This window comes from Pelodiscus sinensis, chromosome 2, assembly GCF_049634645.1.
Source record: "Pelodiscus sinensis isolate JC-2024 chromosome 2, ASM4963464v1, whole genome shotgun sequence".
Lineage (NCBI taxonomy): Eukaryota > Metazoa > Chordata > Testudines > Trionychidae > Pelodiscus > Pelodiscus sinensis.
In genome coordinates, this window is record NC_134712.1 from 22,027,998 (window position 1) to 22,045,412 (window position 17,415).

At 45.5% G+C, this 17,415-nt stretch overlaps 1 protein-coding gene across 5 annotated transcripts in view; it reads right to left on the bottom strand.

Annotated features, from left to right (window-relative positions):
* The window catches only part of DEPTOR (DEP domain containing MTOR interacting protein), a 127,886-nt gene extending 112,418 nt beyond the window's left edge, over nucleotides 1-15,468 (bottom strand). The window contains exons 1-2 of one of the 5 annotated variants that reach the window (XM_014580813.3): nucleotides 15,177-15,468; nucleotides 14,635-14,726 (exon numbers count right to left, since the gene is read on the bottom strand). In XM_014580813.3, coding sequence (XP_014436299.2) covers nucleotides 14,635-14,720 — 86 coding nt within the window. In that variant the 5' untranslated portion in view covers nucleotides 14,721-14,726; nucleotides 15,177-15,468. Of the gene's footprint in view, nucleotides 1-14,634; nucleotides 14,813-14,899; nucleotides 15,145-15,176 lie in introns of those variants that run through there. The other 4 variants (XM_025178687.2, XM_075920181.1, XM_075920180.1 and 1 more) reach the window with 4 other exon arrangements.
* Nucleotides 15,469-17,415: the final 1,947 nt, after the last annotated feature.

Below are 17,415 nucleotides of genomic sequence, written 5' to 3' on the forward strand. Positions count from 1 at the left end.
GGAAGAAAGAAAAGAATATAACATGCAAACACTATTTTATTAAAATCCTGACAATATGTTTACTTAGTAGACTACCAATAGCAAAAACAAACAAACAAAACCCCAAAAAGGCAAAATAGATGCAAACATATGCACAGCAAATCTGGTTAAAGATTGAGATGAACACTAATGGTAATGTTGTGACAGTTTTCACCAGCTCTAATAATAGGTCCTGAGAAGAGGAGATTGTGAAATGTAATAAATAAATAACAATCTTGGTTCCCAAGACAAATGTGGCACTAGGGAATGGTTTGCATAAGCCATGTAAAAACCACATAGTAACCAGAAAGGGTAAAAATGTCAAAGCTGATAATGTTGAAACTATTTATAAACAGAAGAAATCTGGAGGCCACGTGGATACATCCTGCATAAAATCTCTGAGAGAGCCTTTCCTCTCCATCCACACACTGAAATTCTCATCTAAGTCCTCATCATTTCACCTCTCAAGACTTCTCTTCTCTTCCTTTGAGAAATGTAAACTTGCCCAGTTCACAACCATTCAAAGACAAAGATAATTTTCCTGGCAAGTCACTTTGATTATATCACACTCATGTTGACCTGAGAATTTGGCCTTAACATCTCTGCCTTGGTCTTCCTATCTATAAAATAAGGACAATAGTATCTACTTACATACCAGAGGTATTGGGATGATTAACTAACGCTTCTAAAACTCTAATGAGGTATCCAGGGGAAAGACATGATATAAGTGCAAAGTATACTGATATAACCTAAACCTCTTGAGAGCCTGAGTTTGTGACCAAATTCATAATATTTGAAGTTTAAATTCCAGGGAAGGGTCACATATTAAAGATAGGGTTGCCAGTCATCCAGTTTTAGACTGCAATGCTTGGTCAAAAAGGGACCCTGATGGCTCTGGTCAGTTCCATGAACCGGGCCATTAAAAGTCTGGTTGACAGTGCAGTGCAGCCCAGGGGCTAAGGTGGGTCCTATCTATCTACCATAGTTCCTGTGGCCTCTCGACCAGATTCTCCTTGCCTCTGCACACTGGCCTGCCCTTAGTGCTGATTTTGCAACTCACACTGGCTGGAACTGCAACCAATGGGAGCTGTAGGAGCAGCGCCTGTGGGTGTGAGGGCAAGGCATGGAGCCTGCCTGGCAGCCATGTGCATAGGAGCTGCAGGGACCTGGCGGCCACTTCCTGGGAGACATGGTAAGTGCTGTTGGGACCCTGTACCCCAAACCTCCTCCTGCCCCCCAATACCCTGCCCCAACCTGAAGCCCCCTTCTGCACCTTACAAACCCCGCATCCTTGGCCCCACATCAGAGCCCACACCTCCATCCAGAATCCTCAACCCCCACATCCTTAACCTCCTTCATCCCAAATCCCTCATTTCAAGCCCCTCCACAGTCCCTGCACCCCCAGACAAAGTCCTCACCCTGCCGCATCCCAACCCCCGTCCTACTCTGGAGCCCCCTTCTAGACCGCAAATCCGTCATCCCCAGACCCATCACAGATCCCACACCCCTAGCCAGAACCCTCATAATTCCCGAATCCCAATCCCTTGACCCAGCCCAGAGTCCTCTCCTGCACCACAAACTCCTCACCTCTGGCTCCACCCCGGAACCCACACCTTCATCCCTTCCCCAACCCCAACCTGCTGACCCAGACCAGAGACTTCTCCCAAACCCCTCATCCTGCCCTGCCCCAGAGCTTGCACCACCAGCAAGATCCCTCACCCCTCTCTCACACCCCAACTCCCTTTCCCAGCCATGTAAAAGTGAGTGAGGTGAGGGAAAGCAAGAGATGGAGGGAGTAGGTAGAGTGAGCAGGGGACAGGGTTTCAGAAAAGGGACAGGGCAGGGCCTCAGGGAAGAGCCAGGGCAGGGGTATTCAATTTTGTGCGAGTGGAATGTTGGGAACCCTAACTAAAACCAGATTCTCCATTTCCTTGCACAAGTGCAAAGTGAGTGTGAAATGTTATCACTTTGATTTCATTGAAGGATCAGGCCTCTTGATATTTAAAACTTCCTATTTACTTAATTTGCAGGCCTAGTCAGGTACTTTTTCAGTTATCTGAAAGCACATTTGATGCATTGGGATGGCCAAAGATCTGAATACACAGGCTGAGTGAAGCATTATTTAAAATAGGGCAGAAGTCATTGTAAAATTATATTGTTGGAAGTTCTGAAAGAAACCTTACACTTTGAAGTTGAGTTTTTATAAGATGGAAGCCTATGCTGAACTAGTTACAGGGTTCATTCAATGCAATTTTCAGCACCTATTAAATGGAAAAGTCAATATTTGCGCCCACCTTTTGTATTATAACCTGTAAAGCATACAGTGGAAAGATACAATAGAGACCTTGACTAAGAGAGATGTCAGACATGCTTGTATGTAAAGACCTTTGCTCAATGTGATTTAAAGGCCAATTTATCTCACCATACCACATGCTGGATTTCATGATCTACCTTATTTTTAAAAACTGTTAAAGTGGAATCTGAAAATTCTGTGTGTTCAAAGAGTGACTGTCCTCATGGTGCTGTGGGTCTTTTTTTTTTTTTTTTTTTTGCAGTGTAGATGTACCCTCCAAAGCAAATCTTGCCTCTGCCTCAAACGTGGAGGGACCCATCTGAGCCAGCAGGACCAGGATCTGTGGAGCCCACACAAGGGTGCAGAATGAGCCCAGCTCTACGAGGCCTCCCTCTTTATCCTTGTTCAGTAATGGTGGAAATGAGGAGCCTTGGTAAGGCAGAGTAGAGCAGGCTTTAGGCTGATTCAATTGATTCCCCCAAATTGGGCCCCGTGCCTAAGAGAGCCCCGCTCTGGCTGCTCCCCTCCCACAGCTCTGCGGCGTGCTGGGTGCACTGTGGGAGGGGGCGTTGGCCCCGGAGGAGCACGGTGGCTTCCCTGGATTTAAAGGGGCTGTGACTCTTTTTGTGTGTGTGGCTTTTTTGTTTTGTTTTTTTGCTCTTCTCAACAAAAAATCCTGGCTGCCGGGGCCCCATTGAAACTGTTCGAATTGGGCCCCTCACTTCCTAAAGCCGACCCTGAGGCAGAGGGACAAGGATAGAGGGTCCAAATGGCAGCACAGCCACAGGATTTTGCGCTCTGAGAAGTTGGGTGCAAGAGCAGCAGTGGTAACTGAAGCTTCAGAGCTGCTTTGCAGTCATCATTCCAACCCTGCCTCGGGTCCACGTGGTGGATTCACGAAGCTCAGACATTCTGGTCTGGTGCAGGAGAGGAGGGAGGATTTGCCTTATAAATAGGACTCTTGCACCTTTAGTGCAACTATTTTCATATAGTCATTCAACTATTACAACTTTGCTTAATGTTACAGAAAGCCAAATTCTAGATTACAACTCTTTGATTATTTGTGTAGAGTCTCTGCTGAGGTAAATTTTAATTGTAACCTATTCCCTGCTCTAAATGTATGAGTTTCTCTCTTTGGTGAACAGGACTAATTTCATTTCTCTGCGATGGAACATTCTTTGCTTTCCCTCCTCCACTCATTCGTTCAGTGAAGCTCCACTCACTCTGTCAGTGCAGCATTGCCAACTATTAGAGGTAGCTATGGTATATCAGTTACCAATCCAAACAGCAGCAGCGCTTCTTTCCTCTCTGGGTTGCCATCTCCTCTCCTACCCCAAATCTCTCTAATGTTATACAAATAGCTTTCTTACCGCATCTGAATATTAATACCTTTCTTTATCTCAAACCTTCTTGGATCTCCTGTGTTTCTCCCTGCTGACAACCTTTGTGTCTTTGTGTCATCCTTCCCCGTCCAGGCATCTTATTCCCCCTCCTTGTTTCTGAGTTTCACAGACATGAAAGAGCAGGATTTCATATTATTATACCCATAACAATGCACAATAGCACTTTCATGGCAGAGTGTGACTGTCCAGATTCAAATATTGTATTTTTCTTTAGATCTAAACTCACTTTCATTTGGCTGCTGTCTCTGCTACTGTGCAGAAACATAACTTGCTGCAGAGATTTATCCTTGAATGCTTGGGAAAATATGGTATTTTAATACACAATTCAACCCCTCCCCATCCCACATGCATAGCAAAACTTTAAGTATTTATGAATTTGATTAATATTTAATTTAAAGAAAATTGCAGAGACCTTGAGGGAAAAAACTAAATATTTTAAAAGCAGAGTATATGAAAGAAATATCATTTTTATGTAATATGGCAGGATTACACAGTTAATGTTTTTGAAGAGCTTTAAAATAATGTTAAAATTAAGGTCCCTAAAGTAAAATAATCTTGGCTACATTATCCAGTACATATTGAAGTAAATATGGTTACACTGATATAACTAGGAAAGCAATATAGATCATGTTTAATTTGTAGTATCATACACTATTTAAAAGCCTAAATGAACAGCTTTAATGCTGTGTATTCTTTCTGCAAAGAAAAATTTGAATAAAAAATAGTGCACAGATGGAAGTTAGTATTTCTGTAGAGATCTTAACTTTTGCATTTCCTGACATTATTAACCTTGCAAGCTAACATTATGTTTACTTAGGCTTTTTTTTCAGTCAATTTTCTGGGGTGCTATTATAGAACAGTGGTGGGCAACCTGCAGCCTATCAGGGTTCTATGTGTAGGCTGCAAGATATTTTGTTTACTTACCATTGACCACATGGAGGGTTGCCAGATTCTGCTGATTTCCATCCACACAGGTTTTTTTCCTACCAGTATTAGTAAAGTGATGCATAAAGCTAGGGCACATTAAGGGTAAGTCTACACTGCAATACTATTTTGGGATACTGGTGTATCCCAAAATAACTATCCTGCATCTTCCCAGAAAGCCCATTATTCAGCTCGCTATTCCGATGTCCCTGTAAATCTCATTGTACGAGGAATAAGGGACATTCCGGAATAATGCTTTATTTCAAAATTTGGTGCTGTATAGAAAGCACCAAACAACAAGATATTTCGAAATAGCATTGAAATTAGATACACAATTTGTGTAGCTCAAATTGCATATCTTATTTGAGTTTTGGTGCAGTTTAGACACACCCTAAGCGACTTGAGTGCTGACTGCATACATTGACCATGAGAGCTGTGTGCTTCCCCTGCATCCAATCAAAGCACTGCTATGGTTCAATTTGCATACCCTGAAAATTCTAGGTACATGCGTGTAGTTAACAAAACTATCCTATCCTGGGAGATTACACTGGTTGCAACTAGGGATGTTAAATTGCGGGTAATTGACTAATTGAATAGTCGATGCATTTTGCATCGAGTATTCAATAGGGTGTTTCCGCCTTTGAAGTGTAGGTGGGGAACTCCCCAGCTGATCCCAGGCTCCATGTGGCACTGCTGCTTTGAAATGCCAGGAGGAGCCTGACTCCAGGCTCCCGCAGCATTTCAAAGTGGCAGCGCCATATCCCCCAGCTGTTCCCAGACTCCGTGCGGTTCTGCCGCTTTGAAATGCTGGGAGGAGCTTGACACCAGGCTCTGATAGCGGCGTTTCAAAGCAGCAGTGCCATGTGCCCCAAGCTGCACGTGGCACTGCTGTTCTGAAGTACCACCTTCTTCCCTCCCCCCTGCTGCCTCTTTCTGATAGAGGCAGCAAAGGGGAGTGAGCGACTTGCCAACAAGCTTGTCGACTATCCGATAAGCATTTTGACTAGTCCTTCACATCCCTAGTTGCAACAGTCTTGCGGCCCACTAAGAAGTAGGGCCACTAATGTGGCCCGCTCATTAGCAAAGGTAGCCCATCATTGCTATAGAGTGTACAATTCCTGGAAGCCCAGGTACACTTCTTGAACCCAGCACACAAACTAATTCTGCCTTGCTGTTGCATCTTTACCTTGGCCCTCCTACTCCTTGTGCCAGCCCTCCAACGAACACAGTTTTCCCCAAAAAATAATAATTATACATTAAACGTTAAAAGTTCTTGGGCTTTGCACTCCACAACAGACTGGGGTCTACAGGGACCAGGATATTTCTTCCAAGAAGAGGAAATGCCTAGACTAGTCCCTGATCACTGTCAATCAATCCAGGAACCGAGGCCAATCCACCTCCTTCCAAGTTTCATGGTGTTATTCTCACCTCATGCATTCAAAACTCTCTACTATTGTCTCCAGCTCTGATGATGTGACTGTGGAAGTGGGAACCAGGAGAGGGAATTCCTGTCAGAGTATTGTGCACAGAGCTCCCAGTCCCCAACCATCCTGGTAACTATGAGACAACCACTGAAGTGCTACACCTGGGAGCCGCCACTCGCTGCAGTTTCAGACTTCCACCTATCTGGGCCTTGTGTGCCTGTTTCTAGAAGGCAAAGATGGGTCTGCAATTAGTGAACAAGGAGGGGCTGGATTCCAGGCTGAATCTTTCCTCAGTTCCCTAGGAATCTCAGCCTCATAAGGTCTCTCTCTTTTCAGTGAAATCCTAATACTGACATTTTCAGCTGCCATCAGTTGTCAGGTAGCTAGCATATCGGATGAGATTTGTGTGGGAGACAAGATGTGTATGGACCATTTTTGGTTCTGTGTTTGTGAAGCACTGAGCACAATGGGGTCCTGGTCTGTGACTGGGGCTAATGGGCATAGGGTGACCAGTTTTCAACCGAATGCCTGGTTGAAAAGGGACACTCTCTGGCCTCGTAAAAATGAGTGAGCGAGTGAGGATGGGGGAGAGTGAATGACGTAAGGAGGGAGGGTTGAGTGAGCGTAATAGGGCTAGAAAAAGGGGCTAGGGTGTTTGGTCAGAAAGTTGGCAACCCTAGCATCACATGATAACGTATCATAAACCCACAGATGCCCCCTGCCCAGGAAGAAAAACAAAAAAACTACCACACCAAAAATGCTGCAGTGAGAGAATGGGTGAAGAGCCAAGCATACAAGAAATGGCAAATCCAGGCTGGCTGTGCAGTGTTAATTCTGGCCTAATTTCACAGGCACAATTATTACTTAATCTTCAATTATTTGATCACAGGGTATTTTTCAAACAAAATACAAATATCCATGCATTTTAACAGTGTTTCTAGACACAAATAGCTTCGCATGGCAAGAGACTACCCTGGCTTAACCAACAGATCCTACAAAAGGGGCAATAAGGGCAACCCAGGGAATTACAGGTAAGTCAGCTTACCAGGAAAGATAATGGAGGAAATAATTAAAGAATCCATTTGTAAATATCTGGAAGATAATAAAGTGATAAGTAACAGTCAGCATGGATTTGTCAAGAACAAATCTAGTCAAACCCACCTGACAGGTTTTTTTGCAGGTAACAAGTTTTGTGTATAGGGGGGAAATGGTAGACGTTGTATATCCAGACTTTAGTAAAGCTTTTGATACAGTCTCACATGACCTTCTCATTAATAAAATTGGGAAATACAACCTAGATGGAACTACTGTTACGCAGGTATATAACTGTTGGATAATTGTTCCCAGAGATTGGTTATCAATGGTTCACAATCATTCTGCAGAGATCAGTTCTGGCACAATTTATGTTCAACATCATCAATGATTTAGATAAAGGCATAGAGAGTAAGCTTGCAATGTTTGCAATGATACCAAGCTGGAAGGGGTTGCAAGTCCTTTGGAGGACAGGATGCAAATTTAAAATGATTTGGACAAACTGGAGAAATGGTCTGAGGTACCACATAGTATGAAATTCAGTAAGAACAAATGCAAAGTACTCCACTTAGGGTATGTCTACACTGCCATCCTAGTTCGAACCAGGGTGGCTAGTGTAGGCATTCGAACTTGCAAATGAAGCCCAGGATTTAAATATCCCGGGCTTTATTTGCATGTTCCCGGGCGCCGCCATTTTTAAATGCCCCGTAGTTCAAACTACCTGCTCATGGCTACATGCAGCACGGACTAGGTAGTTTGAATTAAAGCTCCTAATTCGAACTACTGTTACTCTTCATTGCAGGACTATCGCCGAGTCTCATTTGCATACCTAATGAGCCGCCATTTTTGCAGAAGAGGCTCTTGCGCCAGAAGGAGCTATCTATACTGCCCCTTCTTGCGCAAGAAAAACTCTCTTGCACAATGCCATTACGCCAATTACTTTTCAGGAAGAACGGCATTTCGCAAGAGGTTTTTTCTTGCACAAGAAGGGGCAGTGTAGACAGCTCCTTCTGGCGCAAGAGCCTCTTCTGCAAAAATGGCAGCTCATTAGGTATGCAAATGAGGCTCGGCGATATTCCACGCTTAGCCTCATTTGCAGGGCTTGACAAACGGTGGTGAAAACCACTCGCCAGCCCCTTACTGCGCATGCCCAAGACCCGCATTGTGCATGCGTGCGCCGCCGGTGAAGGGTGCGCGCGGCTGAAATCTACTCGCCATGGGCGAGTAGATTCTATAGTTTGTCAAGCTCTGCTCATTTGCATATTTCTCATGCAAGAAGCCGCGAGTGTAGACATAGCCCAGGAAAAACTTCCTAACTTTCAGGATGTTTAAGCACTGGAATATATTGCCTAGGGAGATTGTTACATCTGCATCATTGGAGATTTTTAAGAGCAGGTTAGACAAACACCTGTCAGAGATGGTCTAATGGTGCTTAGTCCTGCCATGAGTGCAGGGGATTGGACTCTCTGATCTCTGGAGGTCCCTTTCAATGCTATGACTCTATTTATTAATACAGCTATATATTCTAATTATTAATTTTCTCTAAACCTGACTAATATTGTCCAAACAATAACTAATCATATAATGTCTAGGCTCCGATACCTTCCCTCAAAGAAATCCATCCTCAAAGAAATCCATCTTGATTTAGAAGATCCTGTGACATAGTTCACATAGTTGCCTATCTGGAGATGCATTGAGAAACTAGTGAGGAAACAGGTTTGCAGCTTCTCAACTCGAGTGCTGTAGAAAGCTGGATCCTCTGCACTGTTCCTCTAGGTTTCCTTCCCCCGAGATCATGATTTCTTCAGGACCTACGCTGCCATTCGTCATGCATGCATTATCGACTACTTCTAAATGAAGTAGAGACTACTGGATCCTAAAAACATTTATTATTCTATCTCATAAAGGCATGTGGCATGACCCACCATCACCTTACACATCCACAAAGAATTTTTAATCAAGATATTACAGATATATGAACTAAGTCACACACACTGATTTGATTTACAAATAGTATAAAAATATAATTATAGATGCCTAATTTTCATAGGATTTTTCTGACATAACCCTGTACACCCCTCTTGTGTTTTCATTCTTTTCCCCCTCCCCCACTTCTGAAGTACAGTCATCTCGAGATATGTAGCATTTGCTCATCCACACTTTACCTACATACCGTATACGCATAATCTCCAGTCACTAAATCATTACTTAACCATTCTCTCTAAGGTTTTATGTAATATTTGTGAGTATCAATAAGAACTGACTACAGTATGTTTCTTCAAAATATGTGTATAGTAGTTTTCTAGCATCATTCTGTCTATCCTATAAGTACATACCTTTCTCTTCCTCTTTGAGCCTGAGAATGAGGCAAGTTGACATTTAGCATTAATATTTATATACAGTACTTCTTTTATATAGGAAAAGAAAAGGAAACCACAAATATGTTATTTGCCAAAACTTGTCTATGAGCCAGTTTGGTATATTTAAAGCTCCTATTTTCTGAAACAAGAAGTGCAACTAACAACCCTATTCTGTTGCCCAGAAGATCTAAACAGTGAAAAATATAAGAAACAAATATTTGCACCAGAGGGAGTTACAAATTCAGAGATAACCTTAGCCTCCAATCCTTCAGTCTGATTGATAAGGTTGGATCCTTCCGTTCATGTCCCCCGCTGATTTATAGGGCACAAATTGTCTTTATTTTCACTAGAGAAAATAAAGACAATGTATTATTATCATAGGAGGATGGCTTGCTTCATGGGCTGCAGAGCCTGGAGGTAAGCCAGCCCTGATTACTGAATGAATCTCACCTGAGAGAAATCAGGTGATTCCAGTATAAAAGGAGCAGGAAGTTGCAGCAAATGGAGAAAACTGTAGCTATCTATAGGGCTTGTGTGAGATCCTAAGTCATCCAGGATGACACTCAGGAATCTGCAAGAAGTAAGAAAAGCTCCTGGAAGGAAGACTGATATCTGGTAGGGTTGTCAACTTTGACTGAAGCTATTCTGAGAGACTTTTTTTTCTCTAACGTGACATAATATACAGGCAGTCCCCGGGTTACGTACAAGATAGGGACTGTAGGTTTGTTCTTAAGTTGAATCTGTATATAAGTCGGAACTGGCATCAGCCGCTGCTGAAACTGATCAGTTTCAACAGCGGCTGAATCTGGACGCCAGTTCTGACTTACATACAGATTCAACTTAAGAAACCCAGGCGTCCCCAAGTCAGCTGCTGCTGAAACTGATCAGCGGCTGATTCCAGGAAGCCTGGGGCAGAGCAACTCTGCCTCGGGCTTCCTGTAGTCAGCCGCTGGTCAGTTTCAGCAGCGGCTGACTTGGGGACGCCTGGGGCAGAGCAGCTGGGGTGCTGCCGGGTTGGTAAGAAAAGCCTGGTCTGCTGGTCGGGAGACGGGGAGCAAAGCCGCGGAGCATGCCCGCAGGGGGACAGCTCAAGCGCGCCCGGGCTGTCCCGCTGCGGGCGTGCTCCAAGGCTTTGCTCCCAGTCTTCCTGCAGACCAGGGAGACGGGGAGCAAAGCCTTGGAGCACACCCGCAGACCAGCTCCCCGTCTCCCAACAGACCAAGGAGACTGAGAGCAAAGCCTTGGAGCACGCCCGCAGCGAGACAGCCCAGGCACGCCACGGCTGTCCCACTGCGGGCATGCTCCCAGGCTTTGCTCCCCATCTCCCTGGTCTGCTGGTCGGGAGACGGGGAGCAAAGCCGCGGAGCACGCCTGCAGGGGGACAGCTCAAGCGCGCCCGGGCTGTCCCGTTGCGGGCATGCTCCAAGGCTTTGCTCCCCGTCTCCCTGCAGACCAGGGAGACGGGGAGCAGCTTTTCTCGCCCCGGAGGACGGGGGCAGCGGACCGCGGCGCATCTGGGTGTCCTGCCGCTCCCATCCTCCGGGGCGAGAAAAGCCCCGTTCGTAACTGCGGATCCGACATAAGTCGGATCCGCGTAACTCGGGGACTGCCTGTAATGTTCTTAAAGTATTCTATTAAATCCTTCAGGATTGCTTTCAATAATCACCAGAATATTAATGCTGATTCTGGGAGATGCCAGGCCAATCCTAAAGGGGAGGCAACATTAATATCTAGGGGCTTGGATGCTTAGAGGTAGAAACCTGAGACTTTGACCTGGGAGCGGCCAAGCAGGAAAGGCCGCAGGCAGAAGGCCTGGGAGTAGTATGGTGAACAGGAGCATGCTGGGAAGGATCAGGCTCCATCAGAAAGGCTTGTATTGCTTCCCTATAGACACTAAAGGCAGGAAAAGCCTAGGAACGACATGATAAGACTGATAGACTGTGTGTTGGGACTATTTTATTTTAGAGCATTGTTTATGTGAATAAACTTGGAAAAATGGTGGTGAATGGACAAGAAAAGCCCAGGCAGTGTTTATTTAAGAAGCCTTTTGAGAGGGACATGATTGGCAGAGCAGCCCAGCAACATCTCTGGCCATGAGTGCCAAGGAGGTGGCTGACTCTGCCAGAACTACAGAATGAATATTTATAATTTCCATCCTCTTAAGAACATAAAAATGGCCATACCAGGTCAGACCAACAGTCCATCCATCCCTGTATCCTGTCTGCCGACAGTGACCAATACCAGATGCCCCAGAGGGCGGGATCACAACAGGCAATCCTAATGTAATCCCTCCCCTGTCACCCACCTCCACAGAAACAGAGGCTAGGGACACCATTCCTACCCATTCTGGCTAACAGCCATTGATGGACCTAAGCTCCATGAATCTATCTAGCTATTTTTTGAACACTGTTAAAGTCCAAGCCTTCACCACATCCTCTGGCAAGGAGTTCCAGAGATTGACTGTGCACTGAGTGAAGAAAAACTTCCTTTTGTTTGTTTTAAACCTGCTACCTATTAATTTCATTTGGTGACCCCCTAGTTCTTCTATTGTGGGAATAAGTCAATAACTTTTCCTTATTCACTTTTTCCACACCAGTCATGATTTTATAGACCTCTAACATATCCCCCCCTTAGTCTCCTCTTTTCTAAGCTGAAAAGTCCAAGTCTTTTTAATCTCTCTTCATATGGGACCTGTTCCAAACCCTTGATCATTTATGTTGCCCTTTTCTGAACCTTTTCCAATGCCAATATATCTTTCATGAAATGAGGCGACCACATCTGTATGCAGTATTCAAGATGTGGGCGTACCATGGATTTATATAGAGGCAATAAGATATTTTCTATTTTATTCTCTATCCTTTTTTAATGGAATAGAGATGAATCTCAGTGAGACTCAGTGAGTCTCCAAGGGCCAGACTTTTAAACATATTTAGGTGCTTAGTACCAGAGAGAAGCTTCTGGTGGCATTTTCAAGACAGCCTAGCTGCCTAATTCGTATCTGCCTCTTTAAGCACTTAAGCACCTTGAACCTAACAGCGGAAGCTAAGATTCCTAAGCTAATTGCTAAGAAAATTTATATGTATCAGTTTAGAATAAGAACTCAAGTCCATGGGCCAGATTTTCTTCTGACGCAAGTCAGCAGTGCTTCACTGACACTGGACCTACACCAGTTTAAACCACCTGAGGAGCTGGCCAGCATAAGTAACCAAAATCCAACTACTAGCCATGAAAATGTCTTCTAAGGTAGCAGCTCAAAACTGAAAAGGTTTCCTAAACACTTTGCTTTAGTACTATTTTTTTCATAGTTTAACTGCCAATGGCATAAACAAACGTAAAATATAAACTGATCTTAATGCAGGTTGCTGAACCAGGGAATCTGCTGGACCAAGGGAGGTCAATGCCAAGCTCTCTGGTTGTGGAGGTCTGCTCCAGCAGCAGCAGAAGGGACTGAGCAGGGACTGGGAGGGGTGCAGCTTGGGGGAAGAGGTAGGGCAGCTGCAGAGGGGACCAGGAGCTCAGCCCCAGGGGCTCTGCAGACACCCTGCCCACCTTCCCTGAGTATCTCTCCCCTCCCCCCCCCCCCATCCCTGCTCATCCCCCTCACTCCCTGAATTTGAGCACCACAAATGAGCTATTTACTGTGCTCTGGAAGCTCTAGGAGGGTGGGGCAGTATTTGCTGAGTGCAGTACCCAACTATTCCCCATGAGCGCTCCAGCCCGGGAGCAACCACAGGGCTGCCAGACACAGATGTTGCCAGACTATGGAAGTCTGGACTATAGAAGTCCAACTTCCAATAACTTTGTTAGTCTGAATATTTAACTTCTATTAAGATGAAATAAAGAAACTGGTTCTCAGCTTAATAGCTCCCAGATCAAGCAATATTTTCAAAATTCTGAATGGAAAATGTTAAACCTGCACTTTCAAATTTTCAGCAAATAATTTAAGAACTTCTGGCCAAACACTTCTGTTACCACTTTCTAATTATATCACTAATGTACCATATTCTGTGTTTCCTTAGCTACAGATTTATAGAGAGAATTTGGAAACTTTAAAATATTCTTCTTTATGGTGTATAATACACAGGAAGTTGATCAGCAAATTCAACATCTATTATAAAAAGAACAGTGTTACACCCAAAGTCTTTCTGCATTATTATAAGAGACTGCAAAACCCTGGATCTTAATGAAGACCTATTCTATCCATCATCTAACTTAATCATTTTTACAGCACCAATCATCATGCTTGAAGGGTTAGAACAGAAGTTTATAAAAATCTGATTTTAAATTATTCATCTTCAGCTGTTTCCTTTTAAATCCCCCTTTGCTGGCTTGCTGTCACCTTACCCAGAATCCTTAAATATCATGGCAATGACCAAATTAGAAGACCCTAAACAGAATGTAACAGAAAGCTGCCTCTGGACTGTAAATATTGCATCCGTAAATATTGCAGGGGATAACATTATCCAGTGTCTGCAGTACTATGAATATATAGCCCAATTCCTAGCTGTAACAGCAGTGCTGACCAGCTGTCAAGCTAAAAGTGGGAGTTTTTAAGAATCTAAGTGAAACCCTTCATTTGCAGGAGGGATGAGCAACAACTAATCCCAAATGAGAGGTTTAGCAGGTCTGAAAGATGTGTGTACACTAATAATTCCGTTTTTAAGAGACGTCCGAATGTATATCTGCAAAAACACCATGGCACCTTAAAGACTAACAGATTTATTTGGCCATAAGCTTTCGTGGGAACCAAGTCACTTTGTCAGATGCATTCGACCAAGGGGTTTTTACCCACAAAAGTTTATGCCCAGCAACCCAAATAAATCTGTTAAGTCTTTAAAATGTCACGGGACTCCTCCTGTGAGAGCGAGTGAGGCACAGAAGATCGCAAAGGTTGCGGTTCACCACTTACACCCCTTTACACGATTGACATCGGTGGCGTTCTACTGGTGTAAATCAGAAGAGAGACCAGAATCAGAGCCAATCGGGTTGCACCTGTGCAACCGAGAGTAAAATTTGAGCCGCTGATTTCAATGGAGTCAGTCCAGATTCACGCCCCTGTGAAGCCAAAACATGGCTCTTTGACAGCCATTTCCTTACATACAGGAGCAAAGGAGTCCGTTTCTCCTTTTCGAGTCTGTAGTAACGTTTGTGCGGGGCGGGAGGAAGGAGCCGTCTCCTACCGTAACTGCTCCCCAGTCAGTAAGACCTCGGCCATGTGCTCCAATTCAGCAGCCTTCTGCTGCATGCTGTCCAAGTCCTCCTCCATCGCTGCCTGCCGGGCGGACACAACACAACAGGGTTAGGGAGGCTGCGGCTCTCAGCACTGCAGGACGGGGCTGGTCTCACGTGCTCAGCCGGCTAGGTTAAGTGACAACACAAACACATGAAACCCCGAGCCCAGTCCAGATTCCCTCCCTCCCCTGCAAACCCAGGAACCCCGCATACCCTTCGCCTGCCGCGCACAAGGGAATTGCGCCCCGGGTTAACCAAGCCCCATCGATCAGGCCGTTTGATTAGGTTTCCCGGCGCTGCAAAGCTCTTCGTTTTGCAGCCCCCCTTTTGCCCGGCGCTGCCCAAAACACGCCTCCCAAGCCCTGCGGCGAGGCACGCGCTTTATTTCTGACAGCTCAAAGGAAATACGCCTTCTGCTCCCGTTGCAAGAGCCTGCCTTCCCCGGCTGCTTCTTTCAGGGGGGCACGGCCAGCGCCTCCCTCTCCCTTACCTTAATTGCGCAGGTCACCTTTCCCTTCTGGAGGGACCCCACCGACTGCCTTGTTATTGTGTCACAGCCAGAGAGAGACACAAGCTTGCAGCAGCGGGTCCGGCCAAGGCAGCAGCGTCCCCCTCCGTCTAGCAAATTGCTCGCTACTGCTTCCTCCAGCGTGCAAAAAAACCCCTGACTGCCACAGCAAAGCCGTCGCAGCCAAGGGGGAGGAGGGGAGGGGAGGGAAGAGAGGGCCCTATGTTTATCATCAGCGACCTTTGAGACTGCAGGGTGCAGCACAAGCTGCCAAGGTGCTCTGGGCACTCAAGATACCGCTAAGCAGCCTCCCCAGCTCCCCGCCCTCTTGCAAGGAAAACTCCAGCTGTTCCTGCCCTCACTCTCCACAGAGCTTTTCCTTCTTGCATGGCTTGCTCCACAACAACTAAATAAAACTACTGGGGTCCAGGGAAAATTAGAAGAGTGTGGGTGCGTGAGAGGGGGCCGAATAGACTGATCTTTTAGGACCAAATCCCCCCTCCCCACACTCCTCTAATTTTCCCTGGACCCCAGTAGTCAGTGCAGAGCTCCCAGTGTGATTCTCCTCCAAAATCACCCCAGGCTTTCCCTTCTGAGGCTAGGGCAGCCAGTGTTGCTTTCCCTCACTCAGTATGGGGGGAGGTGAGGGGAGAGAGGTTTCTTTCCTGTCAGAAGAAAAGAGCAAGCTAGAAAGAAGTGCCCAGCCAAATGTGCTCTGAGTTCCAGTACCTGGCAGAAAGTACAGCTGCCTCTCAGGTTGCACAGAATGTACTTTGGCAGCTGGTCTTGGATATTTGCTACAAGGAATCTGAGGCCAAATTCTGAGCACTCTAGCCTGTAATTCAAACTGCCCTATATCTCTAGCACTGTGTATTCTTGGTCACTCAGCAAGCCAGTGGGGTATTCATGAGAAACAGCTCTCCATTCCCCTTTCTTTGCATTTCCAGTCAAAAGGGGGTTCCAGTCAAAAGGGGGTGCTAAATCCCAACAAGTAGAGAGAAGGCCACAGAAATTTCCCACATGGGGGGGGGGGGGCAAATGTCAAGTGCTATAGTCAGATAACTTAAATTTCTTACATGTTCTGGTATATCCCTGGGGGGAGGGGCAGAGTGAAAGTCTGAGAGGGTGATATGATAGTATTTGTAAGAAACATAAGTGTGGGAGGCTCAGGGCAGGGGTAGGGATGTGGGGGTGTGTGCGCAAGAGTCAGGGTTGGGAGTGTGAGGAGGGACTCGGCAGAAAATTGGAGAGTGTGTGGAGCGGTGCAGGAATCAGGACAGAGGGGCTGGGAGTGTGGGGGCATATGGCAGGGAGTGAGGGATTTGGGGGGAAAGGTACTCTTTAGGGAGGGCATGGAGCAGGGGCACCATTTCAGATTTTAGTGGGAGGGGGCAACCTGTACATGCCAAAATGGGAGGAAAGAGTGAGAGCATGGGTCAGACTGAGGACAGGCTTCAGCAGTGTCACTGAGTGCAAGCCAAGCACCAAATCCTCAGTGCAAGCCAAGCACCAAATGGGGAGGGGGGAACCAACCCCATCTGCCCTCCCATTCACCCACACATCTCTATCCAGAGGCTACCAAGGTACTGGAAAACTCTACTTTTTTGGCAGACAATATAGCAGTTAGCTGACAGGAAGACTGTATCTAATTCCTATATCAAAGAAAGAAAATTAAACATTAAACCCACTCAACTCTAACACTGATATCTTGTGGCAAGTCACTTAAGGGACACTGGTTAGTCTTAAAAATGTAATGTATATTCTTACTTTGTTACTAACTCCATGGAGAGAGAGAGAACCTAGGAGTCCTGACAGAATTTATGTCAGCTCTGGAAGAAGTGGGGTCCAGTGGGTTATGGCAAGGAGGCAGATACATTTCAGCTCTATATAAGAACATCAGAATGGCCATTCAGGGTCAGACCAAAGGCCCTTCTAGCCCAGTATCCTGTCTTCCAACAGTGGTCAATGCCAGGTCCTTCAGAAGGAATAAACAGAAGAGGCAATCATCATTATCCATCTCCTGACACCCATTCAAAATTTCTGGTAAACAGAAGCTAGGGACATTATCTCTGCCCATTCTGCCTAGTAGCCATTGATGAATCTATCCTCCTTAAACTTATTTTGTTTTTATTGGAACCCTGTTATAGTTTGGGCTTTTCCGCCATCCCCTGGCAAAGAGTTCTACAAGTTGATTGTGAAAAAAATATTTTGTTTATTTTAA